Genomic DNA, 16,211 nt, shown 5'->3' on the forward strand with positions numbered 1-16,211 from the left:
TAAAATTTATTATTATTATTATTATTATTATTATTATTATTATTATTACTTTAATCTTCACTGAAAACTATTCTTTAACAATGTGCATACACAGAATTACAAATGTTTGCTTAAGTTACTCATGCCTAGTGCATTTAGATGTGCTTACCCTGTTTGTGGTTTTGCCAGCTAATGTCAACTTCCTCCATAGCATATAGTGAATATTCAGGCATAGTGAGTGTCAGGGCATAGGGTATATCCCTGGAAGAGATTCTGTTTTAAGTCTTGTTAGAGTTATATACCTGCATCGATTCTCTCTATTATTTTACAAACCATCACTAGGGGTGAGCTCAACTGCTGAACTCTGCTGCAGAATGATTTGATGGATCTGAAAGGTCTCCAACCACATGCAATGGTGACAGTGATGCTTAGGGACATCTGCAGGCTAAGCTAGTCCACAAGTGCCACTGGACTAGTAATATTATTCCTCTGTGATGTCTGAGTATGCAGCAAATAGCCTTATATGGCCAGTGATGCATTTGTACATGAATACATTAGGGTTAGAACCTGGTACAGAATTTGGTCATCCTATCTAGATCTCATGCTGAAAAATGTTATTTATGGTGCCAAACAAAGCTAATAGACATAAAGGGGATTGCCATGAAAGCTGGTGAAAGTTTTTTTGAAGTAACATGCACCCAATGTAACCCAAAGATGGCACACTGTATCTTACAACTCAGAGGAAGTTCTACAATACAAGCAGCACTGAGCTCTTCCCCCACCCAGAGCATCTGCAAAGGCCCACAATTGCTTAGTGAAATGGAACTGTGTTCTTGTACGTGGCCTACTATGACAAATGGTCATAGTAATGTCACACATAGAAATTGCTGCTAAAGTAAGGCCTGGTGCATTATATATTTAACTTCTCCACAACAATCCAGTCACAGAGCTGGACTGACTGCATGTAGGAGAAAGTGCTGGCATGCACAGGATTCTCCTCCCTCCCTCCAAACGCTGAAAACATTCCCCCACTTTAATCACAACCTGCTATTCTTATGGCATCTGCATTTATTTCTGTTTATTCTGCCATTCAGCTCCATTTGCATATACCACTTGATACCATTTCCTGAGGCGGCCCCTTTTTCATTGTCGAAATGCCGAGGTCCAGTGAATACCTTGGCAATGCACCAGTGGGCATGTTTGTTCCGCCAGGTGCGGCAGTGAATAGCAAAAATCCCTAATCAGCTCACTTCACAACTCATCAGCTTCATGCTCTTTAGTGCTTGTAATGCTAGTAGGGTGACTGGTGTAAACCGGACTTAGATGTTCTTTAAATGGCGTTGCCTGCCTCCACTAAGTGGGCACAACAAGGGAGAAGAGGTCACTGGAATCTGCCTCTTTAAGAATAGCCTGCTGATTTCTTTTCCTGCTAATAGCTTATTTAATGTTCCTTCCAGAAAAGGAGGTGCATACATCAGTGAAATTGCAATGCATAGACACAGGCAACTATGCCCATGTGGACAAAATAAGCCTGATTACAATCTAGATGCAATTATAAATGTTGAGGTTCTGTTGCCAAGTGTATTATGGCCCAAATACACTCTTATAAATAAGGGATTTGAGGTTTCCTTCCTCCTACACCAGATGCAAGCTTCCACTTGCCAATGGATGCAGGATCCCATCAAACAGGGGAAGTAAAAGAGGAAGTGAAAGACATGAGCCTAATCTTGTTCCTTCTTGCTCCAATGGGGGGAAGAGCTGGTAATTCTTAAAAATATTAGCATAGTGAATCATTAATTAAGGGCAGACGGTTGGGTTTTTTTTTATGATGTGACAATGATTAATTGCTGATCTTCTATTTTTGAACCAACAAAGGAACAGAATAAATTAACGATGATGCAAATATAGCTCGATATCCATAATTTTGTACCAAAAGTTAAAGCAGCCTCTAAAATATGGTTTTCTCTACAAGCAAATATGAAGACCTTGGCTAATTCCCAGGCAGCCAGGGATGAAAGAGGAAAATGCTGGAGAGTCAGGTAGATAAATGGTGTATGAGGGGAAAAGAGGTGATGAATAGGCTGTACAAAGGAGCAAAGGAATGGGGAAGGTATAAGGAGGGAAACTCTTAGTTTTCTTGCATTTCTTTTGGCTATTTTAGGGTGTTCTCACTAGTGCCATGCCAATTTTTTTTAAAAAAACCCCATTCAATTTACAAGAAAATGATTTGTGTTTGAACATTGTGAAGGAGAAGATAAAATGTCACTGAAATTCTGAAGACTGCAATGTTTTTGTTACGTGAAACTTCCATTCCAAGTTTTTAATGTGTGATATTTTAGTGTATTTTTGGTTTCTATGGAAGCCGCCCAGAGTGGCTGGGGAAACCCAGCCAGACGGGCAGGGTACAAATAATAAATAATAATAATAATAATAATAATAATAATAATAATTATTCCATTCAAGGTGGGCAAGGGGTGTTGGTGAGTGCCCTTTCTTTCATTCACCAAATCATCTCTCAAGTTTCCCTCACAGTGCAGTCTTCCTGGGTGCCCACATTTCCTGAAAACCCCATGATGTCCCTTAGCTGGGTTTTCTTGTAAGCACAGAAATGGGTTTCGAAGCTGCCTACCTTGTGCTTGACAATTTTTTTATTGCATTCTCAGGCGCTTGGTAGCCAGCTTCTTGTGCTTCAGTGAAAGTTCAGGGGATGTTGTCAGCAACATTTCGCATGGGGATTTTTCAGATCAAGAAATGCAAGCAGCTAGGGAGGCTGCAGATTGCTGGCAGAATGTTTAGTGGGAAGACACACAGGCCATCCACAGCCCCCTTCCCTTGCAATAATAAAGTAAGCAGAACCCCCAATCTACTGGAATTTTAAAGAGCCCTGAGAAACATGCAGAAAAATAGAACCCCTTTTCAGGATAAATCCTTCAAAAAATTGGAGAACAGGACTGTCTCTCACACATGGGAAAGAACCAGTGGGTCCACTATGGCCAAGATTAAGTGTGCAGTTCTCCTACATGCTTTCTGTTCATGAGAGTACTGGGAAGACATTGGCAGGAGGGAAGTAATTCCCACATGTGGGGCAGTACATATAGGAGGAGAATGCAGTGGGATCACGCTGTTATTCTAAAGCAGCAATGCTGCAGCAAGCAAAGGCTACAGCAGCTCAGACAGCTGCCTGTGGCTGCAAAGCCAGACAGGATGTTTGTGACTGTTGCCATGGAAACAAAGGGGCAGTCCATTCTGTACTGAGCACCGGATGTTAGCTCAGTGTGTGTGTCATATGACCTGTACAGGATGTACATGGGTTGAGTTTGGAGTCTCTCTCTGTTTGTTGAAGAGAGCAGACATGTTTTCTCTTTTACTGTTTGACTGCTGAAGACAGGAATAAAACATGTAGATACATTTCTGTCTGAGTCTGATTCCCCTCCCTGGGGATATGCTGGAGAGCAGGGAGGAGGAGAGCAGTTGGTGTGTTTTTCTCACAGCCTGAGGAAAATCGCCGGAACGGACCTCGTGTGTATTTCCTGCCGGGAGTCGCCGGAGGGAGGTCGAAAGAATTCAGCCGGTGCCTGGAGAGATAGGCACATACCTCTGACCGGCACTGAATTCTGACATTGGTAGCAGAGGACGGTTGCTACGATCCATGGGAGTCTGCATCAAGGAGACTGTATTCATCCCTCTCGATGGAAGCTGATTCTCTGCAGCCAGAAGCTGACCAGAAGAAGCTGAAAACCAAGCTACGGAGCCCAGGTATGAGATTTTCGGGCTTAAAAGAGTGAATGCAGATGGATTAATTCTCTGCTTCATGGGAGCAACGTTTGGGAAAAACAGCTCCGAGAGAGAAGAGTCTGCATTCCAAACATTCCTGTGGTTTTTCCTGTCCAAGGAAAGGAATGTGGTTGCTTAGCAACGCAGATAAGGGCTGGAAGTCAGGCTATGCCCAAAGAGGCACAAACAGCTCGTGTTTAGACTAGGCCTTTACAAAGGAACTGTGAAAGGGACTTTCCAAGCAGCCAGTGTTATTGCTGCCAGGTGCACAGAGTGTAAACAAGCCAGCTATTGGATTTTAGAGGCTTGTGTTTGAGAGTCAATGCAAGGACTCAAAATGGATGCCAAGAAGGGGGGAGGCCTGCCTTCTCCACCCCTTTTGACCAGTGACAATTATGCATCTTGGTCTATTAAGATGAAGGCTTTGCTGCAGAATCAGAGACTGTTTAGGGTGATTGAGAACCCCATCCCTGCAGCACCAACGCCTGTTTGGGAGTCACAGGATATGAAGGCCAGAACTGCTATAATTCTGTGCGTGTCAGACTCTCAGCTTGTTCATATACAAGGTTTAGAACACGCGAAAGATGTTTGGGACACGCTGAGAAGGACACATCAGAGAGATGCAGGTTCTTCAGCGTTGCTGTATTTTGAAAAGCTGACTAACCTGAGGCTTGCGCCTGATGGAGATGTTCAAGCGCACCTGACGGAAATGAAATTTCTGCGTCAGCAGATGGTGGAACGCAATTTCCGTCTGCAGGAGGAAGTGTTTTGCTTCATGGTGATCAACAGCCTGAATCAGACTTACAAAACGGTTGCCAGTCAGCTGGGGTCTCTCCCAGCGCAAGACTTGACTTCGGACAGGGTCTTTGCCGTGGTCCTGAACGAACATGACAGACTTGCCGCCCTGGAAGTCAAGGACAGGGGGAGACAAGAACGGAGTTCTAACACCCCCACTGCTGTAGCTACTGGAGGAGACGCCGTAGCTTTGAACGTTGTCCGATGCCACAATTGTGGACAGACTGGGCATCTTCAGCGGTACTGCAGGAAGCCACGTCAGAACAAAGGAGCCAAGGGAAGCTCAACGAAGTCTGAGGCGTCAGGCAGAAGTCATGCCAAGTCACAGGCGAAGCCTGCAAAGGCTTTGATGTCCCTAAAAGCCACACCACAAGTGGGGAATTCCTTCGTTTTAGACACGGGAGCGACGGTTCACATGACCCATCGTAGGGATTTGTTTTCGTCGTTTAAGAAGCAAAGCTTCGTTGTACAACAAGCCAACGGTCGAGAGCTGGAAGCGACCGGAATTGGGACTGTGTATCTTAAAAGTCTAAACTTGACTATAAACAATGTTTATTTGGTTCCAGAGTTGAAGTACAATCTGCTCAGCGTTTCGCAGATTGCCAAGAAGGGACTAAAACTGTCCTATGATGATCAACACTGCGAGATCTACAAAGATGGAGAGTTGTATCTTTCTGCCAAAGAGAAAGATGGACTGTATTTGTTGACTTTTGATCAAAGTGATTACATGGAATGTAATTCTTGTGATTCTAACATGATTTCTTTTGCAGGTGTAGCTGAAAAGAACGCCAAGCAGGTCACCTCGAGGGTCGACAAGGCACTTCAGCGGGTGTATGCTGATGTGATTGGTCCTTTAGCACCATCTAGAGGCAATGCAAAGTATTACCTAATATGTGTTGATTCTTTCACAGGTTTTGTCTGGATTTATCTTTTGGAGAGACCGAAAGAAGCCTTAGAAAGGTTTAAAGAGTTTTGTGATAAGGTTAAAAATATGCATGATGCTGACATAGATTGTCTTTGCACAGATGAGAAGCCAATTTTTCTCTTACAGGATTTCCAGAGGTTCCTGAAGAAGAAAGGGATAAGACACAAAATTGCAGCTTCCGAAGAAGCTTGGAACAGATGTATTTGTGTTAGGGTGAACAAAGAATTGCAAAAGGGAATGCATGCGCAATTGCTTAGTTCACATCTGCCACATGAGTACTGGGCTGAGTCGCTAATGTCATATTGTTACACGTGGTTGAGAAAGTTTTCAAACGAATTGGGAAGTTCTCCTTTTGAGAAACTGTTCCACAGAAAACCTTCTGTTGCCCATTTCAAGGTTTTTGGGTCTCATGTGAGGACAGAAGCTCCAGGTGGAGTAAAGAATGCCAGAGGCATTTTTGTGGGTTATGAAAAGGGTCTCTACAGAGTAATTTTGTCTGAATCTGGTAAGGCGATTCTCACAAAATTTCTAGAGAGTGCTCCTGAACAGGAGCGAGTGATTGTTCACACATTTCCCACAGGTGATGATGATGATTCTGATGATGATGAGTTTGATCTTATTGAGTTCAGTAGTACTGATGATGACAGCGATAGCTCAGACAGCTCAGTTGTCACAGTCATTGAGAAGAAATCTCACACAATGACTAGACCCTCAGAAGAGGAGGATGAACCACTGATTAAGCTTAGTACTGGTTCTTCAGAGAGTTCAGAGGCTGAACCAGAAAGCAGAGAAGAGCAGCACCTCTTACGTAGGTCTGAGAGAGCAACGAAGGGTGTACCACCCAAGAGGTATTCAAAAGAGTTTGCCAACCAAGCTATTGCATGTGTTGCTGTTGTAAACGACCAAGGTCAAATTGAAGCTGTGTCTGAGTCAGAGACAAAGGCACAACAGAGAGTTGCTAACCAAGGTAATGCAGAAGCACTCATTCCTTGGAAGTCACACAACCAGAGAGGTACATTGGTAAAACCAGTGGCGTGTAGTTCCAAGGGTGGAACTGAAACAACAGGGGAGTGTTATAAGTATAACAACTGTTTGTTTTCTTCTCTGGATGACGCTTTGCTCGCAGCACGCATTGATACTTTAGGGGGAGTATGTTATTCTAAAGCAGCAATGCTGCAGCAAGCAAAGGCTACAGCAGCTCAGACAGCTGCCTGTGGCTGCAAAGCCAGACAGGATGTTTGTGACTGTTGCCATGGAAACAAAGGGGCAGTCCATTCTGTACTGAGCACCGGATGTTAGCTCAGTGTGTGTGTCATATGACCTGTACAGGATGTACATGGGTTGAGTTTGGAGTCTCTCTCTGTTTGTTGAAGAGAGCAGACATGTTTTCTCTTTTACTGTTTGACTGCTGAAGACAGGAATAAAACATGTAGATACATTTCTGTCTGAGTCTGATTCCCCTCCCTGGGGATATGCTGGAGAGCAGGGAGGAGGAGAGCAGTTGGTGTGTTTTTCTCACAGCCTGAGGAAAATCGCCGGAACGGACCTCGTGTGTATTTCCTGCCGGGAGTCGCCGGAGGGAGGTCGAAAGAATTCAGCCGGTGCCTGGAGAGATAGGCACATACCTCTGACCGGCACTGAATTCTGACACACGCCCTATTTACTTAATTCCTCATCTGTCATGTGATGCTTGTCCTTACTTCTAAACCTTGTTAAAGTGAGACAAAAGTAAGTGAGAAAGAGCCATTTCCAGATAACTTACATAATCTGGTCAATATAGGTTTTGCATTACTTCGTAAGCAGATGTGGTGATTGTCACTGATGCTGATTTCCCCTAAACATGTCAGCCACATGGGAGTACAGGGGAAATGTTGTAGATCCAATTTCACTTGAGATGGAGGAGATATGTGTTTTCTTCTTGAATGCTGCATTTCGAATAAGGATAATTCATGGATCCCTGTAATAAATGAAAGTAAAAAGGAAGAGGTGGGGGCATGCTTTGCTTCAGCATAACATGCTGTTTGGCCCTCAGAATATAAGATCCAGAACTGTTGTTGTTTTTGTGGTGTATTTTATTATGGGCTGATATTTATATTTTATGATTTAGTTGGTTGTTTTTATTTTATAGCATGCCATGGAGTTATAAATGCTTTAAATAATAAATATCTAAATGCACAATGTTCTGGCAGTTTCTTTATTTCATACCTTCCAAAATTCTTGTTTTGGTTTGAGACTCAACCCTTCCCTGGCTGTCTGTCCCCTCTCTTATAGGAGGAAACTTTGTTGTGGTTTTCTAAGTAATTAATAGTCAATTAAGGTGTTTTAACAAAGTGATGGGCTGAAGTTGCTGAAAACAGCTCAGCTCTCTGTCAGGTCCTGCAAGTTTTGCAGCATGTTTATGGGTTTATTAAAAGAACTTACCCAGCTTTAAGCAATCCAGCTGCTGATGTTTAACAAAGTTTCTTAATTAGCTGATTTGCCAGCATAAAAAGCTGAATATGCCTAGACGAGAATGCACAGATTTGGGAAGGAGGGATGGGCGAACCTGTCAGTTCTGATTTCTCTTAGTTTCACATTTTTCAGCTCGCACATTTTTCAGTTCACGCATCAGTTTGTGATTTATTTATTTTTAAAGAAGTCACAATGAAAATTACCGTATTTTTCGCCCCATAGGACACACTTTTTCCCCACCAAAAATTAAGGGGAAATCTGGGTGCGTCCTATGGGGCAAATGCAGGCTTTCGCTGAAGCTTGGAGAGCCAGAGGGGTCGGTGCGCACTGACCCCTCTAGCTCTCCAGGCTTCAGGAAGACATCCGCAGCCTGCTTCCCGGAGCGGTGGGCGCGCTGAAAGCAGAGCGCCCACTGCTTCGGGAACACATCCACAGCCTAGGCAGCCCTGCGGGAGGTCTCGCAGGGCTGTCTAGGCTGTGGATAGCAGCCTACTTCCCAGAGCGGCGGGCACGCTGAAAGCAGAGCGCCCGCCGCTTCAGGAACACATCCGCAGCCTAGGCAGCCCTGCGGCAGGTCCTGCAGGGCTCCCTATGCTGCGGATAGCAGCCTGCCATGTGGGGCGCCCTGAAGCAGAGCGCCCCACATGCCAGACAGACATCCGCAGCGTGTTGGAGCCCTGCGGGAGTTCCCCGCAGGGCTCCCCACGCTGCGGATAGCAGCCTGCCGCCCGGCACGCAGTGCGCCCTGAAGCAGAGCGCCCCGTGCACTGGACAGACATCGGCCAGCCCCACAAGCTCGAGGGACAGCAAGGAGGCGCAGCGCTGCCATCCCGCTGTTCCTCGACCTGGTTCAGTTTCCCCGACCTGGTTTTGGGGGAGAAATAAAGGGGAAAAAAATTCCCTTTATTTCCCCCCCCAAAAAACTAGGTGCGTCCTATGGGACGGAGCGTCCTATGGGACGAAAAATACGGTAATTTTAGTGTGAATTCATCCTAATACAGTGGTACCTCAGGTTAAGTACTTAATTCGTTCCGGAGGTCCGTACTTAACCTGAAACTGTTCTTAACCTGAAGCACCACTTTAGCTAATGGGGCCTCCTCCTGCTGCTGCTGCACCACTGGAGCACGATTTCTGTTCTCATCCTGAAGCAAAGTTCTTAACCTGAAGCACTATTTCTGGGTCTGGCAGAGTCTGTAACCTGAAGCATATGTAACCTGAAGCGTATGCAACCTGAGGTACCACTATACAGCCTTTGTTTTAATTTTGTAATTTTCCCTAGTGCACATAAAAACAGTCTGCTGGATCAAGCCCACAGCCCATCTAGTCCAGCATCCTGTTCTCAGAGCGGCCACCCAGATGCTTGTAGTAAGCCTGCAACCAGGGCCCAAGCTCCATTGCTCTCGCCCCTCAAAAAATGGATTCCAGCAACTTGTATTCAGAAGCCTATTGCTCCTGACAGTGACTTACATGAGTCTGACCAAACTGTGGGAGGCAGTGGAAGACAGGAGTGCCTGGCGTGCTCTGGTCTGTGGTGTCACAAACAGTCTGACACGACTAAACAACAACACAACTGTGCATCACACCATAGTGGGAAAGATGACCTATGTGCGCACTCAGTCTGCTGTCCTGGTGCCCAATGCTGATGAGCAACCCAAAGTCTCTGATCTCCCATCTTCATCTTTAAACTGGACATGGCCCAAAGAACCCTTCCAACAGAGGACTCCTCCCAACAGAGAATTGTCCTTTGATATCCCTTTAAATACAGTGGTACCTCGGGTTAAGTACTTAATTCGTCCTGGAGGTCCGTTCTTAACCTGAAACTGTTCTTAACCTGAAGCACCACTTTAGCTAATGGGGCCTCCCACTGCTGTCGCGCCGCCAGAGCACGATTTCTGTTTTCATCCTGAAGCAAAGTTCTTAACCCGAGGTAATATTTCTGGGTTAGCAGAGTCTGTAACCTGAAGCATATATAACCCGAGGTACCACTGTATAGCAGTAGGGACAAAACCCCAGCTGAGGGGTTTGATCCAGCCCCTCTGAAACTACTTCTGATGGCTCTCCAACATTTTTTGGCAGTGACACATCTGAAGGGTGGTATGCCCAGCATCAGCTTTCTAAACCACTTCACTCCAGCTTGGGGGAGTCTTTGGTGTGGTGACCAGAGCTCTTTTCCTCTTACCAATGCAAGGAGGGGCAAGCCTCCTAATTAGCAGCATGAAAAGAAACAACAAAAGAAGAAAGACCCCAGCAGCAGCAGCTGCTTCCCACTTTGCCTCTGCTGGGCAATTTCCACCGTGCCGAGTGATCTGGTCAATTTTGTATTGTTGTGTCCTGTGTCAGTATGTGTTCTGTATGTGAAATTGGCCACCCACGTTTGGTCACATCCACCACTGGATGTAGTATGGTTGGTGAAGGGTGATTGTTGGCCAAGGATAATGTGACCCTCAGTCAAAGAAGGTTAGCCACCTCCAAAACAAACCTCTGCAGAGTATATGCTCATTCTACTGTCATTGTGTATGTATAGCAGAGTGAGAGAAACTGAGGGAGGGCAGGTGACTCTGTATTTTTATCCATCCATTCTATACATCTAATAGAACAGGCCTAGAGGTCACGCTTGTCTTCTATATTTCCACAGAACCTTTTGGGATCCAGTAGAGTCCTGCCTGTCTCCCCAAAGGCTGCCTTCTTATGGATGACTCTTAACATGTTTTGGCCTTGCAACTTCCCAATACAGTGGTACCTCTAGTTATGAACTTAATTCGTTCTGGAGGTCCATTCTTAACCTGAAACTGTTCTTAACTAGAGGCTTTCTCTCATGGGGCCTCTTGCTGCCCCTGTGCTGCTGGCACACGATTTCCATTCTCATCCTGGGGCAAAGTTCTCAACTTGAGGTAACTCTTCCAGGTTAGTGGAGTTTGTAACCTGAAGCGTTTGTAACCTGAGGCGTTTGTAATTTGAGGTACCGCTGTATAAAACAGTCTTAAATGACATTGCTTTTAGTACACGTTTTGAAATATCACTGGAATAAAAGCCTATATTTAAATAGCAAACATTGTTTCCCTATAATTGTGTGTGTTGTGGATAAAATAAAACTGAGGATGGAGGCTTTCAGATCAGGGGAGGAGCCTCAGCTGCTCTCTTCTGGATTGTTCAAAAGTTGGCATGCATAAGTATTTCCTCTTCATCACACCCTCCATACTCCCCAGCACAAATTAGAACCATTTGCATCAGGCTGACATCAAGCCCTTACGCTGTTGTTCAAAACAATTTTCTAAAGGGCACTTTTAAGCCCATCAGCATGTGCAGTGGGGGAGATGACAGTTTAATTTAAATACCACATCTGACAGGTTTGGATCTCAAAGGATGTGTTCCCTGGCTGTGCATATGCATTTTGATACTGTCAGTTTGCCTTTGCTGTCTCTCTGAGGTGATCTGCTGCTGTGCCCTATGTTTTCCTAGCCACTGCTTTCAGGAAAGAGCTGGGAGACAATCAATGGCAACTAATGCAGTGTTAGCTGTGTGATGTGGATCTGTAGGTCATACATGAGTGAGTCACATTCTAACAGACAGCTTCATTATGGCAAGGCCATCCAGCATCTAACTCAAGCTTTTCTGTCATGGAGTAAAGGAATATAAATAGAAAGCCCAGCGTTGTCTTGAGTCCAGCTAAGAGATTTGCTTTCCCACTTGTGAACTATGCTATAATTATGTTGACCTGCATGGGAATCCTGTTGGTCTAGCCACTGAACATATGTCTAGTTCCATTTTGAACCCCTGAATCTATCTTGGATGGGGTCGGATGCCTGGCTTGAAAAGGCTTAAGGAATGCTTCAGTTACTCTGATACACCCTGTCCTCTAAACATATCTCCTCTGGGGAGGAAACCATTGGTCCCTTAGTGGAACTGTTTTGTTACAAAAGGGCACAGTCTGCGTTGACAGGAACAAATTGTCAACAAATGAAATATTATCCCCCCTCCCTTTCTTTCATTTTCAATGGCGGCTTGCAAAATGTGGAGACTCGACTCATTGGTCACTTTATACTACTTGAAGAAGCACCAGGATGCTTCAACCTAAACTGTATTCACTTCAGTTAACAACATTCCACTTGAGATTATTAATTGTCGAAGTAGAGCTCTAAACCGTCTGGCTCCTGGACATGCCTTCTATCATGTCTTCCTCTCCATAGTTCAGGGAAGTTCTACATTATTGTTCTACACCTCCCTTTGCTTCTGACTATTGTCCATGCTGACTGTGGCTGATGGGGGTAGGAGTTCAACAAGGTATGGAAGGCCACACATTTTAGATGAGCCAACTCAGGTTCCATCATTTTTTATATGCCAGATTATCCTCCACAAGAAGCAAGGCTTTCCCTGAAACTGCAGATTGCCCTGCCATGGCCTTCATGCCATGGCCCTTTCCTTTTGACATTTTGTAAGCAGTTTAAGGCACCTTCTTTTTTCCTTTTACCCTGTGCTATAGTTGTTGTCCCCCATTCTCCACCTGGTGTGCAAGCATCGGCATCGTGGGGGTGAGACACCCGTGTGGCCTGGCCTGGTCCACTAGGCGGGGTCAGGACGTGTCATGTGATGTGTCACATGATGCATTATGGGCAAGTCGGCACCCCTGTTAGGATGGTTCAACTTTACATACCAAGTGGACTGCAAGAACACTTTAAAATGGAACCCATGGGCTGCACACTGCCTCATAACACAGGGAGGGAAGCAAGCCCAAAATTTGGCACATGCACACCAGCCCTTGTGCTGTCTGCCTAAAGTCCGCTAAGTAAGGCACTGGGCTTTGGAATGGAGGCACGAGGCTATGGCAGGGTCCTAGAGCCCTCCCACCTCCTTCCCAAAGCTGGGAAAGCACTAACTAGGCTTCGGGAAGGAGAATGGTGGACTCTAGGACCCTGTCACACCTCCTTCCCAAAGTCCAGCACCTTGCTTATCCAGCTTCAGGAAAGCAGCATGTGTATCAAATGTTGCTGGGGGTTGCCAAAAAAGCCATCGATGGCTGCATGTTGGACCACCCTGCTTTATGTGAATGATGAAATTGGACAATTCAGTAACTTTCAAATCTTTGCAAATATCTGGTTCAACTCTCTGGTTGATTATGCCCACTTTATAATCAATATTCTTCCCAGCATGTCTTGCTTTTGATCGATTTATTCCAATTCTGCACCCAACTGTACAGGCCAACTTTGGTGAAAGCTGTGCAGGGTTTGAGACTTCAGTGCAAACAAGCTTCACATATTCTGTTGCTGACTGCTCAGCCACCAGACTGGCCATTTCAGTGGCATGTTAGCACAGGCTGATGTGATGACCTTTCTGGTTTCCGTGCCTTAATAAAAATCTAGGACGTGTGTGTGTGTGTAGAATGGCAGATGTAAGTAACACAGTTGATTATCAGCAAAGTTAATTTAGTGGAAAATTGTAGCGAGATAATTAATTTTTTAGTCTGAAACAATGATGTAATATATTTATGAGAAGGGTTCAAAAGAAATGATGTTGGCCTTGGTGTCAGAATTCTTTTAGCATATTTCAGTCAACATTCTGTTGACAGGTGCACAGCATGACTTTAGTACCGTATGTTGGAAGAGTTCTTATTACAGTTTGGATGGGCTCGTTTTCTGAACACTGTAAAGTCTTCTTCATGCTGAACTCATCCAGTGGGTTGAGCATCTGCTAATTAGATGAAGCCTTTCAAAAACGTGATCATGCTGACATATTTCCCACTGCTATTCTCACCCAGTGTTCATACCATCTGCTACATGTGGGGGTAATTTCTCAGAGAACCCAAGTACCTTCAGCTTGATTTGTGCAACTAGCTTCCCCTGCAGAAACTTTCTGTAGTTTCCATGGAACATCACAGTGAAGCAGCCATACTTTCATTTAAAGAAATTAACTACCTCTGATTGAAAGCCTGGCAGATGTGTAAGTACATCTACATGAGTTGGCTTCCCCCTTCAGTTCAGCAAACAGGGAGTCCTGAAGCTGCAGGGTTTTTTATGTGACTGGTGACATGGATCCTCTGGGTGGGTTATGTGGACCCCTTGAAGTCCACGGACCACCATTTGGGAACCACTGGTCTAGATTGCTCATATTACCCTAGACACATGGTAGCATTTTTGTATTTTGGTGTTTTTTATTCTTTAAAAAATTGTTACAATAAGCTGGTATTCATTTATTTTTTTTCGAAAGAAGCTTAGAACACCCACAGGTCATTCTGAATCACTTGCAGTATGATTAAGTAAATCTCTGGATTTTCACACATATATTTGATTTGAATTATGTGCATATAGAGCACTTATAGAGCAAAACTAGGGGTGTCAAAATGTAAGTTCCATTAAGTGCAATGGGACTTGCTCCCGGGGCAGTATTTCTAAGTTAGTAAAACTGTTACAGAGGCTGCATCTCTTAGTGCACTGGACATTAATTCAGTTAATGCAATTTTATATGCAAGTATAAGTTCAAATTGGGTTCAAGCACTACTTTGAACATTTCTGTGCAAGTGCTTCCCATAAGGTATGAGGTCTCATGGTCAATCTCTGTCAAATCATACAGCAGGGCTGACCAAGACCTCCAAGGGAGAATTGAGTAAGCAATTCTGTGCTACATTGACCATCTTCAGGATAAGGCAACTTGATATGTTCCAGTTTAGCCCCAACATCTGCAGTACTACATTTTCCTTTAAAAACTTTCCCATTCCTCCTGTAGATATACTCTGCGAACCCAAAAGGTTGTATGTTATACTGGTGGTGAATGATAACATAAACAGGAGCAGAGATCACCTTGTATGCCTCCTCACCTTGTTTCTTCCAGCATAAGAAACTGGAAATAAAATAAGTGGCTTAAAAACAAGGAGCTGGAAAGGAAACATTCCATAATTGCAGTTGTGGCTGCCTTCAGGGCACCTGCTCTGATATATTTCTATATCAATCCTACAGAAATTTCTTTCAATTCTTGCTCTGATTTATAAGCCATGGACATTTTAATAAATGCACTTGTCACTTTTGCAGGATGGATGGCTTGTTTGGAGCCGTTCCATGTAGTGCTGATCTGATGAAGACTTGCTGCTCTGTCAGTGTGGAAACCCAATCACCTTAACATTAAATTTTAATCAGGACCAAATTACTTTTTTTGTTCGCAGGACTCATACTACATATCCAGTATTTGAACAGAAATCTGGTTTGTGACTGAACGACAGCGGTGATGAAGGGTCAATAACATCAGTTGGACTGATGCAGGAGGATGCAGTTGCTTGCAGAAATTAGAGCTTGATTAAGTGACTAAAAAGGATTTGCATCTTAGTCTCATTCAGCATAGAAATATGAAAAATAGAATAGAATAGAGCAAAGTGTAAGGCAGTCTTTCCCAACCCAAGAACAAAAGATATCCCTGCCGGATTAGGCCAGGGGCCTATCTAGTCTATCATTTTGTTTTTACAGTGGCCAACTAAATGCTTATGGGAAGCTCACAAGAAGAACAGTACTTTCCCCTCCTATGTTTCCAGCAACTGATAAAAGCAGATCTCACAGCTGTGTTGGATGGAGCAGTAGCCTGAGACACCTGGAGATCACCAGGTTGTAGAAGACTGGTTTTAACCTGACTGATCATGTCGTCTGTTATACAGAACAAAGTGAGACAACATCATTATGGTAAGTGTAAGATGAATACGCATTTATCATTCCAAGAAATGGTTCCCCGACTGCACAGCATCAGCTTTCTTCTGAGAGTGATGGTGTCATGCAAGAGGGATTGACTCTCTGTGCCATTACACAAACAGGCCTTGGTCATTATATTAACAAGAGATGTTCTCAGAGCCCCAAGTCCATTTGGGTTTATCAATACAATAACTACAACTCAATTTTTTGTCCATGTGCATTGAGCTGTTAGATAATTGGGTGAAAAATATAGAAGCATATAACTTGCAACTGACCTCAGCAGTTAGTTATACAGTCTGTGTGGCAGTGGAGCTCGTTTTCAGGGTCATTTCCAACAGCACCTATCATTAACAGATGCTGTAAACTAGGATCTCATAAGATGACTGTCAGACCCTCCAAATGTCCGGGTTTTTCAAGGACAGTCCTGGATTTACAGAAGTTGTCCCAGTTTCAGATTTGATCCTGGAATCTCCTGCTTTTCCTTAGGATGTCCCTATTTTAACTGGAGAAATGTTGAAGGGTAATGGCTGAATCCATTGCAGAAATGTAATTGTAACTTTTTTTTTAAAGAAAGGGAGGGGAAAAGAGATAGAAACTTGATGACTTGAAGGAATAAAGATGAA

At 44.2% G+C, this 16,211-nt stretch overlaps 1 protein-coding gene across 1 annotated transcript in view; it reads left to right on the forward strand.

Moving 5' to 3' along the window:
• Nucleotides 1-1,133: 1,133 nt before the first annotated feature.
• Nucleotides 1,134-16,211, forward strand: part of LOC307199214 (uncharacterized protein) — a gene marked incomplete at both ends in the record, with an annotated part of 159,042 nt that continues 143,964 nt past the window's right edge. Inside the window, 2 exons of the mRNA XM_079946971.1 lie at nt 1,134-1,191; nt 5,460-6,622. Coding sequence (XP_079803097.1) covers nt 1,134-1,191; nt 5,460-6,622 — 1,221 coding nt within the window. The remainder of the gene's footprint in view (nt 1,192-5,459; nt 6,623-16,211) is intronic.

Source organism: Podarcis cretensis (genome assembly GCF_951804945.1).
Source record: "Podarcis cretensis genome assembly, chromosome: 1".
In the NCBI taxonomy this organism is placed as follows: Eukaryota; Metazoa; Chordata; class Lepidosauria; order Squamata; family Lacertidae; genus Podarcis; species Podarcis cretensis.